At 38.3% G+C, this 13,193-nt stretch overlaps 1 protein-coding gene across 5 annotated transcripts in view; it reads left to right on the plus strand.

The window, feature by feature from the left end:
- PDE1A (phosphodiesterase 1A) overlaps positions 1 to 13,193 on the plus strand; it is a 287,403-nt gene that overhangs the window by 236,849 nt on the left and 37,361 nt on the right. For all 5 annotated transcript variants that reach the window (XM_050916412.1, XM_050916411.1, XM_050916414.1 and 2 more), the window contains 5 exons: positions 316 to 417; positions 533 to 653; positions 6,075 to 6,156; positions 9,052 to 9,172; positions 12,222 to 12,409. In XM_050916412.1, coding sequence (XP_050772369.1) covers positions 316 to 417; positions 533 to 653; positions 6,075 to 6,156; positions 9,052 to 9,172; positions 12,222 to 12,409 — 614 coding nt within the window. The remainder of the gene's footprint in view (positions 1 to 315; positions 418 to 532; positions 654 to 6,074; positions 6,157 to 9,051; positions 9,173 to 12,221; positions 12,410 to 13,193) is intronic.

Below are 13,193 nucleotides of genomic sequence, written 5' to 3' on the forward strand. Positions count from 1 at the left end.
AGTGAAATAAGCAAAAGAGTTATAGCCAGGACTGCACTTAATTATAGTTTGTGCACTAGAAAAGAGGAATCACAAACCAGCATGACTCTGAAATAATAATTGCAGAGCCGATTTTGTGAAGTATGCTGCTGCCACAGAATCCCCTTAGGGACTTGAGGTTCCAGTTGTTAATCATGTCTTGAAGTGCTTTTTTTAATTAAAAAAGTGTTCATTTTTGTTTAGAAAGATATGAATTAACCAGTGCTTCTCAAGCAAATGTTCCGTAAACAGAATAAATGAATTGTAATTAGTAACTTTGCTTTTGATTGCTTTTAGGGAACTGCGTAGCCTGGTCATTGAGATGGTCTTGTCAACAGATATGTCAGGACATTTCCAGCAAATTAAAACAATGCGACATACTCTGCAGCAAACAGAGGGGTAGGTTATTTTCCATTCTGTTCTTTAGAAGTTTTAAACGAGTTAATGCACAAGAAAATACTTTAAATAGTTGCTTTTGTTCTGAGATAATTGGAGCATGTCCTTGACTTAACAGGATAGACAAAGCCAAAGCAATGTCTTTGATTCTACATGCAGCAGACATAAGCCATCCAGCAAAATCTTGGGAACTGCACTACCGGTGGACAACGGCACTGATGGAAGAATTTTTTCGACAGGTGCCATTTTCAAAATCTGTTAACATAGTTCAAGTATTAGTTACACTGTTAGATATTTTGTAATTCCACCTGCGAGAATACTGTCAGTTATAATTTAGTAGAGTGATCAGAATCATGCTTGCCTTACTCTCAGAAGTAGTCCCACTGTCTTCAGTACAGCTACTCATGTGAGTAAGATGAATAGGATGTTGGTTAATATCAATTTCGGCTGATAGCAGGCTCCAAAGCATTAGCTTTTTTTCTTCTCTAACAGTATTATAATTTGTCAAGCTGATTTCATTCTTTAGACAGAGATCTGTATACACTCTGAACTAAAAAGGCATTGGGTAGGAGGGAGTACCTGGATATGTGAAGGATGTGTGTTCAGCAAAGAAGGCAGATGAATGTTGTATCCATATCATATTACATAAGTCTTCTCTTTTCCCCTTCTTGTGAGCTAGTGCTGTGCATATCCCACATAGGGATGGTGGATTTTTCCTTTCTTGCCCTATGTGGGCCTGATCTGGAGACCACTCAAGTCAATGGGAGTCTTTCTATTCATAATGTGACCATAATATTGGAATCAAACACAGTGACACAGCAATGTGACAGTATTTTTTTGTGGTGGTGAAATAGTCGTACAAAAGACAAAAATGCAATTTTAAAAAAATGTGTGGTGTTGTACTGTTGCCAGCTTCTGATTCAATAGCAACATGTGTTTATTTCACAGAGTGGAGAATTTTTTCTAGTAACAAACAATGAGTTTATCTTGAATCACTGAGCAAGTGCAATTAATGCTCATTTTAAGTAAAGATGAAGGGATTTGATAATGTTTACTTTGTTTTCACCTTTCTAGTCACTCCAAACACTTGTTGCTTGTAAACACAGAGCAAATTCTACTGTCTAGCAATACCACTGAGCAAACATTGTGTAGTTAGGGGAAAGCAAACATTTCAAGTGATGAAATGAAAAAAACAGGACATTTCAGGTGTCTTGCAAGAATTGTCTAGGATCCTAGGACATCATGTGAAACACTGGGTTTGTCTCGATAAAAAGACTACCTGTGATCACTTTACCAATTAACTATGAGTGAGTGATTTTTGCTTTCTGTTGTGTTCAGGATTTGGAAATTGCTTGAAATAAGAGAAAAATATATTCTAACCCCACCTTTTTATTTATCTCAATATTGAGCATCATTTTGATATGGGCCGTTAAAATGGTAACAAAAGAAGCAATAGCGGAATGGGAGAAATAGGGAGAAATTTAATAGTAGGGACACTTTAGAAAAATGCATTTTGCTGTCTTCCGTGTTTTCCTAATGCTCAATTTTAGTCTATGCAACTAGGCTATGCCTTCAGTATTAAAGTATTATGGGAGAAATAGCACTTGGTAGAATATTCTAGACACTTCTTAGGAAGAGATTAACATTGAAATTAATTTGCTTTTAAATGGGCAGCTTTTGGTGGGGTGGGCATGAGATGATCACCAGAGGGGTAAGAGGCATTTCCCCACTGTTCTGTACAGCATTTGAATAGTTCATTTTAGAGCACCATAATTATTTTAAATTAAAATATAGCCTTACAAAAGGAAAAGAAAGTTGAACATATAGATACTTCAGTGTCTTCCTGAGTCAGCAAAGTAACTAAAGCAACTGTTTCCCTGTATTTGAGATATAACATGCATCCCTATGAGTCTGGGCCCTGGACAAAGCTTTAAAACAACAATTAAATTAAAATTGGACCTAGTGGCGCAGAGAGAAGCAGCAATGTTGTCACAAAAAGAGCTATTAAAAAAGCTGATCAAAACCTAATTTAGATAATATCATAGCACCTTCAGTGATTACATCTTTGACAAGGCACATAAGGAAAGATAGATATTGGCTGCCTGGCTCATCTAGATCGTCCTTTTGCTATGTTGTATTTTGTGGCTTTCAAACAGGAGTAGTCATACATTAACCTGGAAGGGGTCAGGGCAATGAATGAGTCAGTAATTTACACCATCTGCTCTCGAGAGTTCTCTCTCAGTTCCTAAAGATGCTTACTACTGATTTTGAACAGTAAACTTCAGGACCTTATTGATTCTTTGATTTGCCTTTGGAGAAAGTGAAGAACTGGTGCCTTAATCTAAATAATGAATAAACCCAGTTCTGTAGAAATGTTGAGCAGCAGCAGATCATTAATTAAGTTCAACATCTGGACTTGAAGTCGGGAGTTACCAGTTGGTGCCTCTTACCATAAATAGAAATGATGGTGATATAGAATGCTGGAGGAAAAGGGGAGAACCATCAACCCAGATGAATATTATCAGAAGAGGTCAGAAATGAACAACTGTAGAAGCGTTTTAGACATAGGGAGGCAGGATACATAGACTCCATGGAACAGTGAGGCAATATGTTCAGGCCAGGGCTGTCACATTAACAATATATAGTTCTGTTCTGCCTTGGTCGTTGAGTGGACAGGATCAGTTAACGCTTTAGTTACTACTTTATCCTTTCACTATTTTTTGTCACTGAAATACACGTATGCATTTCATAATTATAAAAATATGAAACTCTCTCATAGCACCTTCATTTCAAATGTACACAACAGAAACTGGGATAATATGCACTCAGTTGAGACAGGATATAAGCTGCACATATCTCTAATATGAACAGTTCTGGTTAATGTTAGTGAGAGATGAATCTCCAAAACTTCTAAAATATGTTGCAGACAAGCACAGTCAAGGGGAGAGTGTCTAGTCTTATAGTCTGTATACAGCCAAAACTCCCACCCGGCGACTTCAGTCAGGGCTGCCCAGAGAATTCAGAGATCCTGGGGCAAAGCAATTTTGGGGGCCTCATCCATAAAAAAAGTTGCAATACTATAGAAAACTATATTCTTGTGGGGGCCCCACTTGCCCCCACCCACCCCAACTGGGCAGCCCTGACTTCTGTGCCTGTATAAGAACTGCAGGATTGGGTTATAACATTTAGCTGAACTCAGAGCCCATGGAAAGTAGAAAATGTGCTGGAATTTCATTTCCTTTTTCCATCCAGATTGGGAATTAGATGATAATAGCTATTTCACACTAGTTTGGTTTGTCTGTTTCTGGTCTCAGCCAAAGCCAGAAAGTGCAAAGCCATAAAAAATAAAAGTAATAAAATAAAACTTAAACTTACAATTTCTGAATGAGATTCAGTTTGAGTTTCACATGAAGGCTTAATACTTTGTTTAACTCAAACTGGTTTGATAAATTCAATGGATGTAATAAAAGCAGTACTTGAAATATAATATGAAGAGCTTGAGCTCTGACATCCAACTTGATGTCCGTTAACCAATCTGTCTTATAAAATATGTGATGATGATGATACCTTAGGACTGACAAGGAATTGGAAATTTATTTATTGTATGTTTGTTGCATTCTGTACTACATTGGTCAGTCAAAAAGATTAAATTCCAAATAGTAAAACACTGTTCATGTTAGAAGACCCAAGTATGATAAAGACATTTCAAGCCTTTGGAACTTAAATTTTTAAAAAATGCAATTTACCTGCTTACACTGCAATGCAGACAAAAGCAGCAGAAACTAAGAGTTTCTGAGAACATAGAAGTTTTTAATATGCAGTTTTAAAAGTGGGCACAGGTGGAAAATGGACATTATCTTAGAAAACTTTATTCAACTGGCACTAAGATTTAAAATACATATCCGTAATAATTTCAAGGGCAAAGCTTTAGAACATTATCATAAAAAAAATTGTTTTCACTTAAAAAAACCAAACAAACACAAACCACACCCACCCATCTCAAATGCATAATGATAAAGAAACATACAGCTGAGGTCCCTCAAACAACCACCCAGCCCTGACAGCATTCTGGTCTGGTTTGAGTTTATTTAAAGACAAACAAATAAAATTTCAACTTTCAAATAATAATTTTTAAGTCATTTAATTGATTTTCTTCAAACTTAGCTTGCTTAACTTTAATATCTCATGAGAATTAAAGATCATGTCAAATCTTAAGGCTGTGTCATGTACTGCAATTTACAATATAGAAATTGTTTAAGAAATTACAGTTTTTATTATATATTGTATGAAATGTCAAAATACATAATGCAGTAAAGAAGTATTTAAGGCATAAACTCAAGGTAGTGAAGTTTTTAGATTTTTAGTTCTGTGATTTTTACTCTTGCATGGAATTTCCTGACTTTTGAGTTCTCAAATGTAATGTTACTTTATCCCTGTCAAAAAAACCAATGTTAATGTAAGTAATAAAATGTTCCTGATGTTAGATAATTAGGCCACAATTCCAATGAGGAGTTCTGGAGGCATCTTAAGCCATGAAAGCAAAGCCAGGTTGGTTAGCTCAGTTTTTTTTTTTTAGTAAAGCCTTTAGTGCAGTAGAAGCCCATTGAACCAAATCCTCAGCTAGTTGAAATCAGTGGAGCGCCTTCCTTTATATTCATGTGGTTCACTTCTGGGGACCATTAGCTCCTTTTGGTAATGCTACCTGCTCCTGCTCTCTTCTGTTCCCTATAATCAAATTATGGGTACCTTCTATGTGGGCAGGGTGAGGAAAGGGGTCCCTGAGCACTCTACCTATTTCAGGCATAAAACACAAGGTCAGCTATAATTTGGTCCTCTGTCTCTTTTCTTTCTGTCTGCGCCACCGATAGATTTTTTTTATATATATATTTTCTCTCTGCTCTCTTCTTCCAGCTCTAGATATCTATCCACAGCTTCACTTAGGTTATAGAATTCAATTGGACTTTAAGGGAAGAAGTGGTGAAACCCTCCATTTCTATCTGAAGCACATTCTTCTATCTCTGAGGCTGTTTTTAAGCAGTTGTATTGAAATTATTTTTCTATGCTTTTCTTACATCCGTTCCTTATTATTGTTCAGTGCTAAATGATAAGAATATCAAAGGTGTATATTTTAAATGCACCTGCAAATGGACTTAATGCTACAATTACAAATTTATCAATGAATTTCCAGGCAAATGTGGAGCCCCCAGCTTTCTAAAATGCAGTTATATAACTGGGAAAATATCAGAATGGTCGGCTTCCCCTTCTCTCCTGGACTGTCTCTTCAAAAGAAGTTAAGTTGAATGATGTCTGGGTGCTCCAAGTCCAAGCTGTGAGGCTGCAGAAGGTCTCCTTATAAAACATGCTTTTTATTTTCCTTCCCTGACATATACTAAATCACAGTGGCAGATGCTTTAGTCTTGATGAGATCTTTGCTTTCAGTATATTCTTTTCAATGCAAATTGTTAAAATTAAGTTATAATGTTGACTTTTCCTTTTCTTCTCTCTTTTTCATTTAAAAAACAATATTAGATTTATTTTACCCACAGCTTGTTTTAATTTAGGAAAAGAAGTAAATTGTAGAAGTAATTGGTCAGAGAGCAGTGTTCAGGCTTTCTCCATTGTATATGTATTCTTATAATATGAAACATTGCTTTTTCCAGGGAGACAAGGAGGCTGCTTTAGGTCTACCATTTTCCCCCCTCTGTGACCGCAAATCTACCATGGTGGCTCAGTCCCAAATAGGTAATGATCAGTGCTGTTTTCTTTTTCTCATAAATGTACGAGCATGTAGTGTTGTCATCCTCCATTCGCACACTGCACACAATGTTTTCAAAAAGCTGTAGATACTACTATAAATGGCACATTTCTTCCTACACATTTACTCACAGAAATCAGAGCTTATTACACTAGTGAAGTGCTGTTGTCAAAAGGGACAGTAAGCTCTTTCAGCATGGCATATGAAGCATATGGGACAGTATGTTTGGTGGTTAGATCAGGGTACTTGAAATCTGCACTCTTGGGGTCCAGATATTACTATAGACATTTTAGAACTTGGTAAAGCAAAGAATGGAGAAGTTGTCACCTACTCAAAGTCACAAATATCTTATTGCAGTGCAGACATACCTTGTGGCTGGCCTGGGTCAGCTGACTTGGGCTCGCAGGGCTATAAAATTGCAGTGTAGACATTCAGGCTCAGGCCAGATTCTGAGACCATCCCTTTCACAGCATAGATATATCCATAGAGTCAAGCTGGCTGGATATAAGTAACTCACTGTTTTCAAAAGGCCCTTCAAACAAGCTCCTGGCATCTATCTCCAGCACTGCTGGTGACTCACTGTGTGACCGTAGGCAAGTGATTTCTGTTCTCACATAATCCAACTGTAAAATGGATTTATTATTATTTATGTTCCCCCATTCAATGACTTTTAAAGTCTTATAGTCTCAGCCCTTTTAAATTGTTCATCTGAAAAGTCATGTAAAGAACCTAGTCCATATTATTAACCAATAAGAATCAGAATTTATTTTTAAATTTTACATAGAGAAGCATGACACACCTATTAAATATTCTTTTCTCTTCTTAGAAAGAACCAGACTAGGTTCCCCCCCCAAATGCCAATTTCTAAGGCAGTGTGGTATTGTGGATTAATAACTGGAAGTTAATAAAACTCCTGGCTTCTAATACCAACTCTGCTGCTGATTGGGCCTCTGATCCTGAAAACATTTATATATGAACGTGAGTGGCCCCAGTGAATTCAATTGGACCACTCAAGTATAGTAACTCATCACTTAACATCCTCCCAGTTAATGTGTTTTCATTATTAGGGCGCTGACCTATCAGAGAACATACTCCTTTAGAGTCCTGCAATGTTCCCTTATAACGTTGTTTGACTCCCCGCACCCCCTCCTGCCAGGGAGCGGGGTCGAGGTGCCTGGGCTTGCCCGCTCCACCTACCCAGCATTCCAGCCGGGGAGCAGGCAAGCCCTGGTGCCCCAACACCATTCCCCGGATGGAACGTGTGGTGGGCGGAGCGGGGCAAGCCCCGGCCACCCCAACCCTGCTACCCCCCTCCCTCAGCCAAGCTTTGCAATCATCACTGGTGAGTGCAATATTAAATTGTTTGCTTAAAATTATTTAAAACTTATACAATGTATATAATGTCTTTTGTCCGGGGAAAAAATTTTCCCTGGAACCTAAACTCCCCTATTTACATTTATTCTTGTGGGGAAATTGGAGTTGCTTAACATTGTTTTGCTTCAATTTGCATTTTTCAATAACATAATTAGGATGTTAACTGAGGAGTTACTGTAGGTGTTTGCCTGGTTAGGACTATTCTGATTAGATATTAATCATTTGTATTTCAGTACCACTTAAGGGCCCCAATGAAAGATCATGATCTCATTGTATAAACACCTAAAGAAAAGATAGTATCTTCCGTGAGGAGCTTACATTCAAAGTAAAGAGCCTTAATGTGTAGCCTTGGGATAGCAAATTAGGGCCTAATTTTTTCAAAGGTGAAATGCAGGCCCTTGCCTTCCCCCATCATCTGTAAAGTAATTATTTGCATCCCTATTTTAAAGTTTTATGGGGCCAATAACAGGTATGAACTCTAAAAGTTTGCTGAGGAAAGCGTGCCTTGAAAAGTGCCTTTCACAGATGTCAACACATCCCCCCCAAATAATCCTGGGACTGGGAGATCCTATATGTTAAGATGTCATATCCTTGAACTGAACAGTATCCTCCAGTACTATCTTGTAATGTAATACGTCTCCCATTCCATTTTCAGCCAGACTCAAGTGACAACGTACTTGGGCTTATACCTGTTGCTCACCTTTGTGCTGAGTTAGAGTGTGAAGAGAGCCTGAAATCCGTAGCAAATCTCATGTTCTACCTACATTTTGCTTGCTAAGTGCTCAGCAGAGGATAATGCCTATTCTCTCTAGCTATGTCATTCTCTACCTTGATGAGCACTTTAAAATGTAAAATACATTGTTCAGTGCTGACATCTTAGAGCTGTGGGATGAATGCTGTCTCCCAGGGATATTACTTATTCTCTTCACTGATTTGACAGAACACTCCTACACACTGTGAAATAACACTTTGCTTCCACAGAATAATAAATAGCAATTTGGAATATTGACTCATTGGCATAAGGCTCTGAATGGTAACATTGGTAGACTGACTTCTTGCCCACTGGTTCTGTCATGGCTTCCCTTTTATTCAGTAATTAATTGCAGTCTCCAATGGAAAGCTTATTGTGAAATGCACAGGGTTCAGTGGAGACAGGAGTGAAAAACTGTAAATATTAGCATTTAGTTACTTCTATACCTCTCCAGGTGTTTTTTTGTTTTCCTCAGCAGAATAACTACTATAGAAATTACACTGAGAGAGAAAAAAAGATCCCAAGTATATTGAATCTGGATTGCATTTGTATTCAGAATATTATCCTGATATGAAAACCTTGAAGTCCAATTTTTTCCGACTTGATCAGACATTATGGATGTCATTGGGTGACATTTCTCTTTAGTGTTTTGCTAATCTGGTTTCTGAAGTTGGAGCCAGATAAAGACAGAGACTAGTCGTTGGCTTTGAGACCCATAAAAATGTACAACCTGAATTCATCTCATTCTGCTTTTCAGGTTTCATTGATTTCATAGTAGAGCCCACGTTTTCTCTTCTAACGGACTCAATGGAGAAAATTATTATTCCTCTTATAGAGGAAGCTTCAAAGTCTGAAAGTTCTGCCTTTGGGGCACCCAGGTTTGAACATTTTCTCCTTTTACTTTGTGATTCCTTGTAACTAGGCATTAGCAACAGCAGCATAATTATTTTCTAATCTGTTCATATTTGCAAAAGTCTGATGTGAATAGTTATACTGTGTTACCACCTAGTGGCTCTGTCTTGTAATTGCAGCTGTCTACTATGTTCTTGTACTGGACAAGGACATCGTGCACAGAAGGGCAAAAAACACAATGAAGAACAAAGTACCCACCTCTAAGGACTTGAAGTTGAATTTTCTTCTGGACATACAAAAAGAAAATGTTTTCTGGTTCTTTTCCATCATAAAAAATACTGGGCCATTTCTTCTTAAAGCAAAACCCAGGAAGTGTCTATTGTCACATTTTCTTTTTAATGTGTGGATTTAACCCTTCACTGTAGTATACCACTATAAAAACACTGCAGTGCAATAATTTCTTAGTGTATTGGTTAGATTTGGTAGTGTCAGAATGATGTGGCTATAACTTTGCTTTTTTAGATTTAACTTATTCTTTGTGCATTTCTGTTGTGGGCAGTGTTCCCAACCACTTTGGGCAACTGTGCTAGACTAAGACATCAGTGGTGTCACATACTATTTAACTGCTCACTTTTACTCCAGTTGGAGTTCAGGCAGCTTCACTCCCCGGTTTCACGTTAGTGTGCATAACTGAATGAGAGGTGAGCAGAGGCTTTCTACTGGGTCTTGCACAGAGGTTCAACATTAGGCACCTTGTCATGGTATAATTCCCCACTCTGAACCTTAGCGTCCAAAAGATGGGGTACCAGCATGAATTCCTCTAAGCTCAAGTACCACTTTGGAACTTGTAGCGCTGCCTCCAACCAGGAATTCCATTGCCTGGTACACTCTGGTCCCCCCAAAAACCTTGTCCAGGGACCCCCAAGACCCAGACCCTCTGGATCTTAACACAAGGAAAGTAAACCCTTTCCCCACCAGTGCCTCTCCCAGGCTTCCCCTCCCTGGGTTACCCTGGAAGATAACTGTGATTCAAACTCCTAGAATCTTAAAACAGAGAGAAAAATCCACCTTCCCCCCTCCTTCTCTCTCCCCCTCCCAGATTCTCCCTGAGAGAGAAAGTAATCCTAACGCAAGAGAAAATAACCTTTTTCTCCCCACCAATTCCCTGGTGGATCCAGACCCAGTCCCCTGGGGTCTCACCAGAGTAAAAAAACAATCAGGTTCTTAAACAAGAAAAGCTTTTAATTAAAGAAAGAAAAAACAGTAAAAATTATATTTGTAAATTTAAGATGGAATATGTTACAGGGTCTTTCAGCTATAGACACTGGGAATACCCTCCCAGCCTAAGTATACAAGTACAAATTAAAATCCTTTCAGCCAAATACAAATTTGAACTGCTTCCAGCCAAATACACATTTGCAAATAAAGAAAACAAACATAAGCCTAACTCGCCTTATCTACGTAGTACTCACTGTTCTGGACATATAAGAGACTGTATCAAAGAGATTAGAGAGAAACCTGGTTGCACGTCTGGTCACTCTCAGAACCCAGAGTGAACAACAACCAAAATCTAACAGCACACACAAAAACTTCCCTCCCTCAAGATTTGAAAGTATCCTGTCCCCTGATTGGTCCTCTGGTCAGGTGACAGCCAGGCTCACTGAACTTGTTAACCCTTTACAGTCAAAAGAGACATGAAGTACTCCTGTTCTATTAACCCTTAAATATCTGTTTATGACACACCTGATCCTGCAGGCCTTGTTTGTACAAAACTCCCACTGACTGCAAAGGGAGATTTTCTTAAATAAGAGATGCAGAAGTAGGCCCTATAGAAGTAATGGGGAGCCTGGAATATTATACACTGAAGACTGTGCCAGCATTGATGCACATATACCAGTAGCTGGAGACCACTAATGTATTGTAGCCCATACACCTTCTGGGTGTGGTGTTTTGTCCCAGCTAGTGGCGCTAAGAGCACTTAAAGAAAGATAAAATGAGTCTGTTTTACAGCCTTAGCTAACAGCCAGTTGGTTATTAGCTTATGCAGTACAGGCTCATGCAACCAGAGGTCCCAGGTTCGATCCCACCTGCTGACGACCAGGATCTGTCGGCATTACATAGGGAGTAAATTTTAAGTTGTTGACTGAAAAAAAATAAGAAATACACCATATCCTTTCCATTTAACACTGGGGCACAAGGAAGTTTAATTTGCAGTTCCTTACACCATACTTATACTTTCAATGAAATATTACTTGTAATTGTACTTTTTCTTTGCTGGGAAAATTGGAGCCCATTTATGTGCATACAAGCATTTACTCTTTTGTGCTAAATCTTTCAGACCATATTAGGCAAGCAGTATTATGTGGAAAACAAATACTTGTAGGGCATGACTTGGGGCATGGCCACAAAATAGCCCCCACCCTTTGGTGTTAAGAGAATTAATTTTGAATGTTATCAGTTTCTCATGTACAATCACACACTCTCTGACCTGATGTACTAACTGTTGCTTGGTGGATAATGCCAAATTTTCTTGTTAATATTTCAGCACATTTCTTAACACTTAGTCCTGTTTACTTGTGTGTTTTGAAGCAATGGGGTTGAAGATAATTGAACCAAATCCTGCCTTTAGATTACATGCACAGAGCTACTGTGGTGTGTTCGCAATTGGAGCCAACCACATGCATCTGAAAGCAGAATCTATCTGCTCTGTCATGTATTGCTTTTCCGGCATGGATCAGCAGCAGATATCTCCCCAGAACAGCCCCACTCATTTCAAAGAGTTGAAGAGAAAGGTGCTAACAAACTTGGTATGTTAAAATTCTTCCAAGTACTTAGCCAGGAGGTTGGAGCACTGCCCCATTTTCATAGTAATTTCCTAGAAATGTGGCATTAAGAATTGTTCACAGGAAACAATTCACTTCATAAGGGAATGTGTCTTATACTTTCCTTGACTAAAGCCAGTTTTCTAGTTAGTGATTTACATATAGATCCTAAGGAATTAACGTGAATGAGCTATTTTTATGTAATGGAGACCCTCAACTCTTTTCATAATGTAAAGTTTTTTTATTTCTCTAGCCAGCATAGCTTGGGAGGAGTAAGCAATGCTGATGTGCAAAGAAGACCCAGTGTTAAAAGTACTACAAGTGATGGAGGGACTTCCACAGACAATTCTTTAGCAACAGTAGACCTATCAAGCTTTAAGGAAAACTTGGTGCAGATCATTCAAGAAAACAAAGGAAGATGGAAAGAGTTAGCTGTGCAAGGTATGATAAACGCATGGGGAATATCCTCTAAGTTATTCCCAAAACCCTCCTCTACCTACAGCACATGTTCATTTTATCCTTCAAACTCCCTCTTGATCTATAAAAATGCATCTAGTTGTCTTACGTGCATATTTTTTATTTATAATGTTTGCAGAAGTGGCTTCACTTTTCAGCTTATTACATGAGTTTGCAATTCTTTATGTGCAATACTAATCCTGTTTATGTTTTGTCCTGTGAAACACAAATAGATTTGTGTGAGTGGGGGAGGAGAAGGAATGCCAGACACTCCATAGTAAAGCACTGTGCTTCTCAACAGCCACTTCTTCAGAAGGTGCCATTTAGAAAAGGGCTGGGGGAGGGAGGGGAAGGGATGATGCAATGTCCTACATTTAATTATAACGTTCAGACTGCTATCCACTTTGAATACATACTGTATTAGCCAAAATCACAGGGTTCAAAGTATTCTGTGCCTGCCACAGCAAGATTAAATATGAAGACTTTTATAAGCTGCAGTATAGGAAATGTGCTGCGTATCTTGGTACTCCATTGTCCAAATTTTTTTATTGCAAATTGTTACAACAATGTGGTTATATTCAACTGGGCCAAAATGTTAATGGAACCTTTGTGCTCAAAGTAATGGAGGATCAGGCTATAAATCTTAAGAAACGTAGAAGTTAAGATGCAGGATTAAAAGTGGCTTTATTTGTTGTGGGAAGCAAAATGTAGTATTTCAGTCTACGTGGGATACCACTCTAAAAATCATTTAAGTGGATCTATGGATCTA

The sequence above is a fragment of the Gopherus flavomarginatus genome, chromosome 10 (genome assembly GCF_025201925.1).
Source record: "Gopherus flavomarginatus isolate rGopFla2 chromosome 10, rGopFla2.mat.asm, whole genome shotgun sequence".
In the NCBI taxonomy this organism is placed as follows: Eukaryota; Metazoa; Chordata; order Testudines; family Testudinidae; genus Gopherus; species Gopherus flavomarginatus.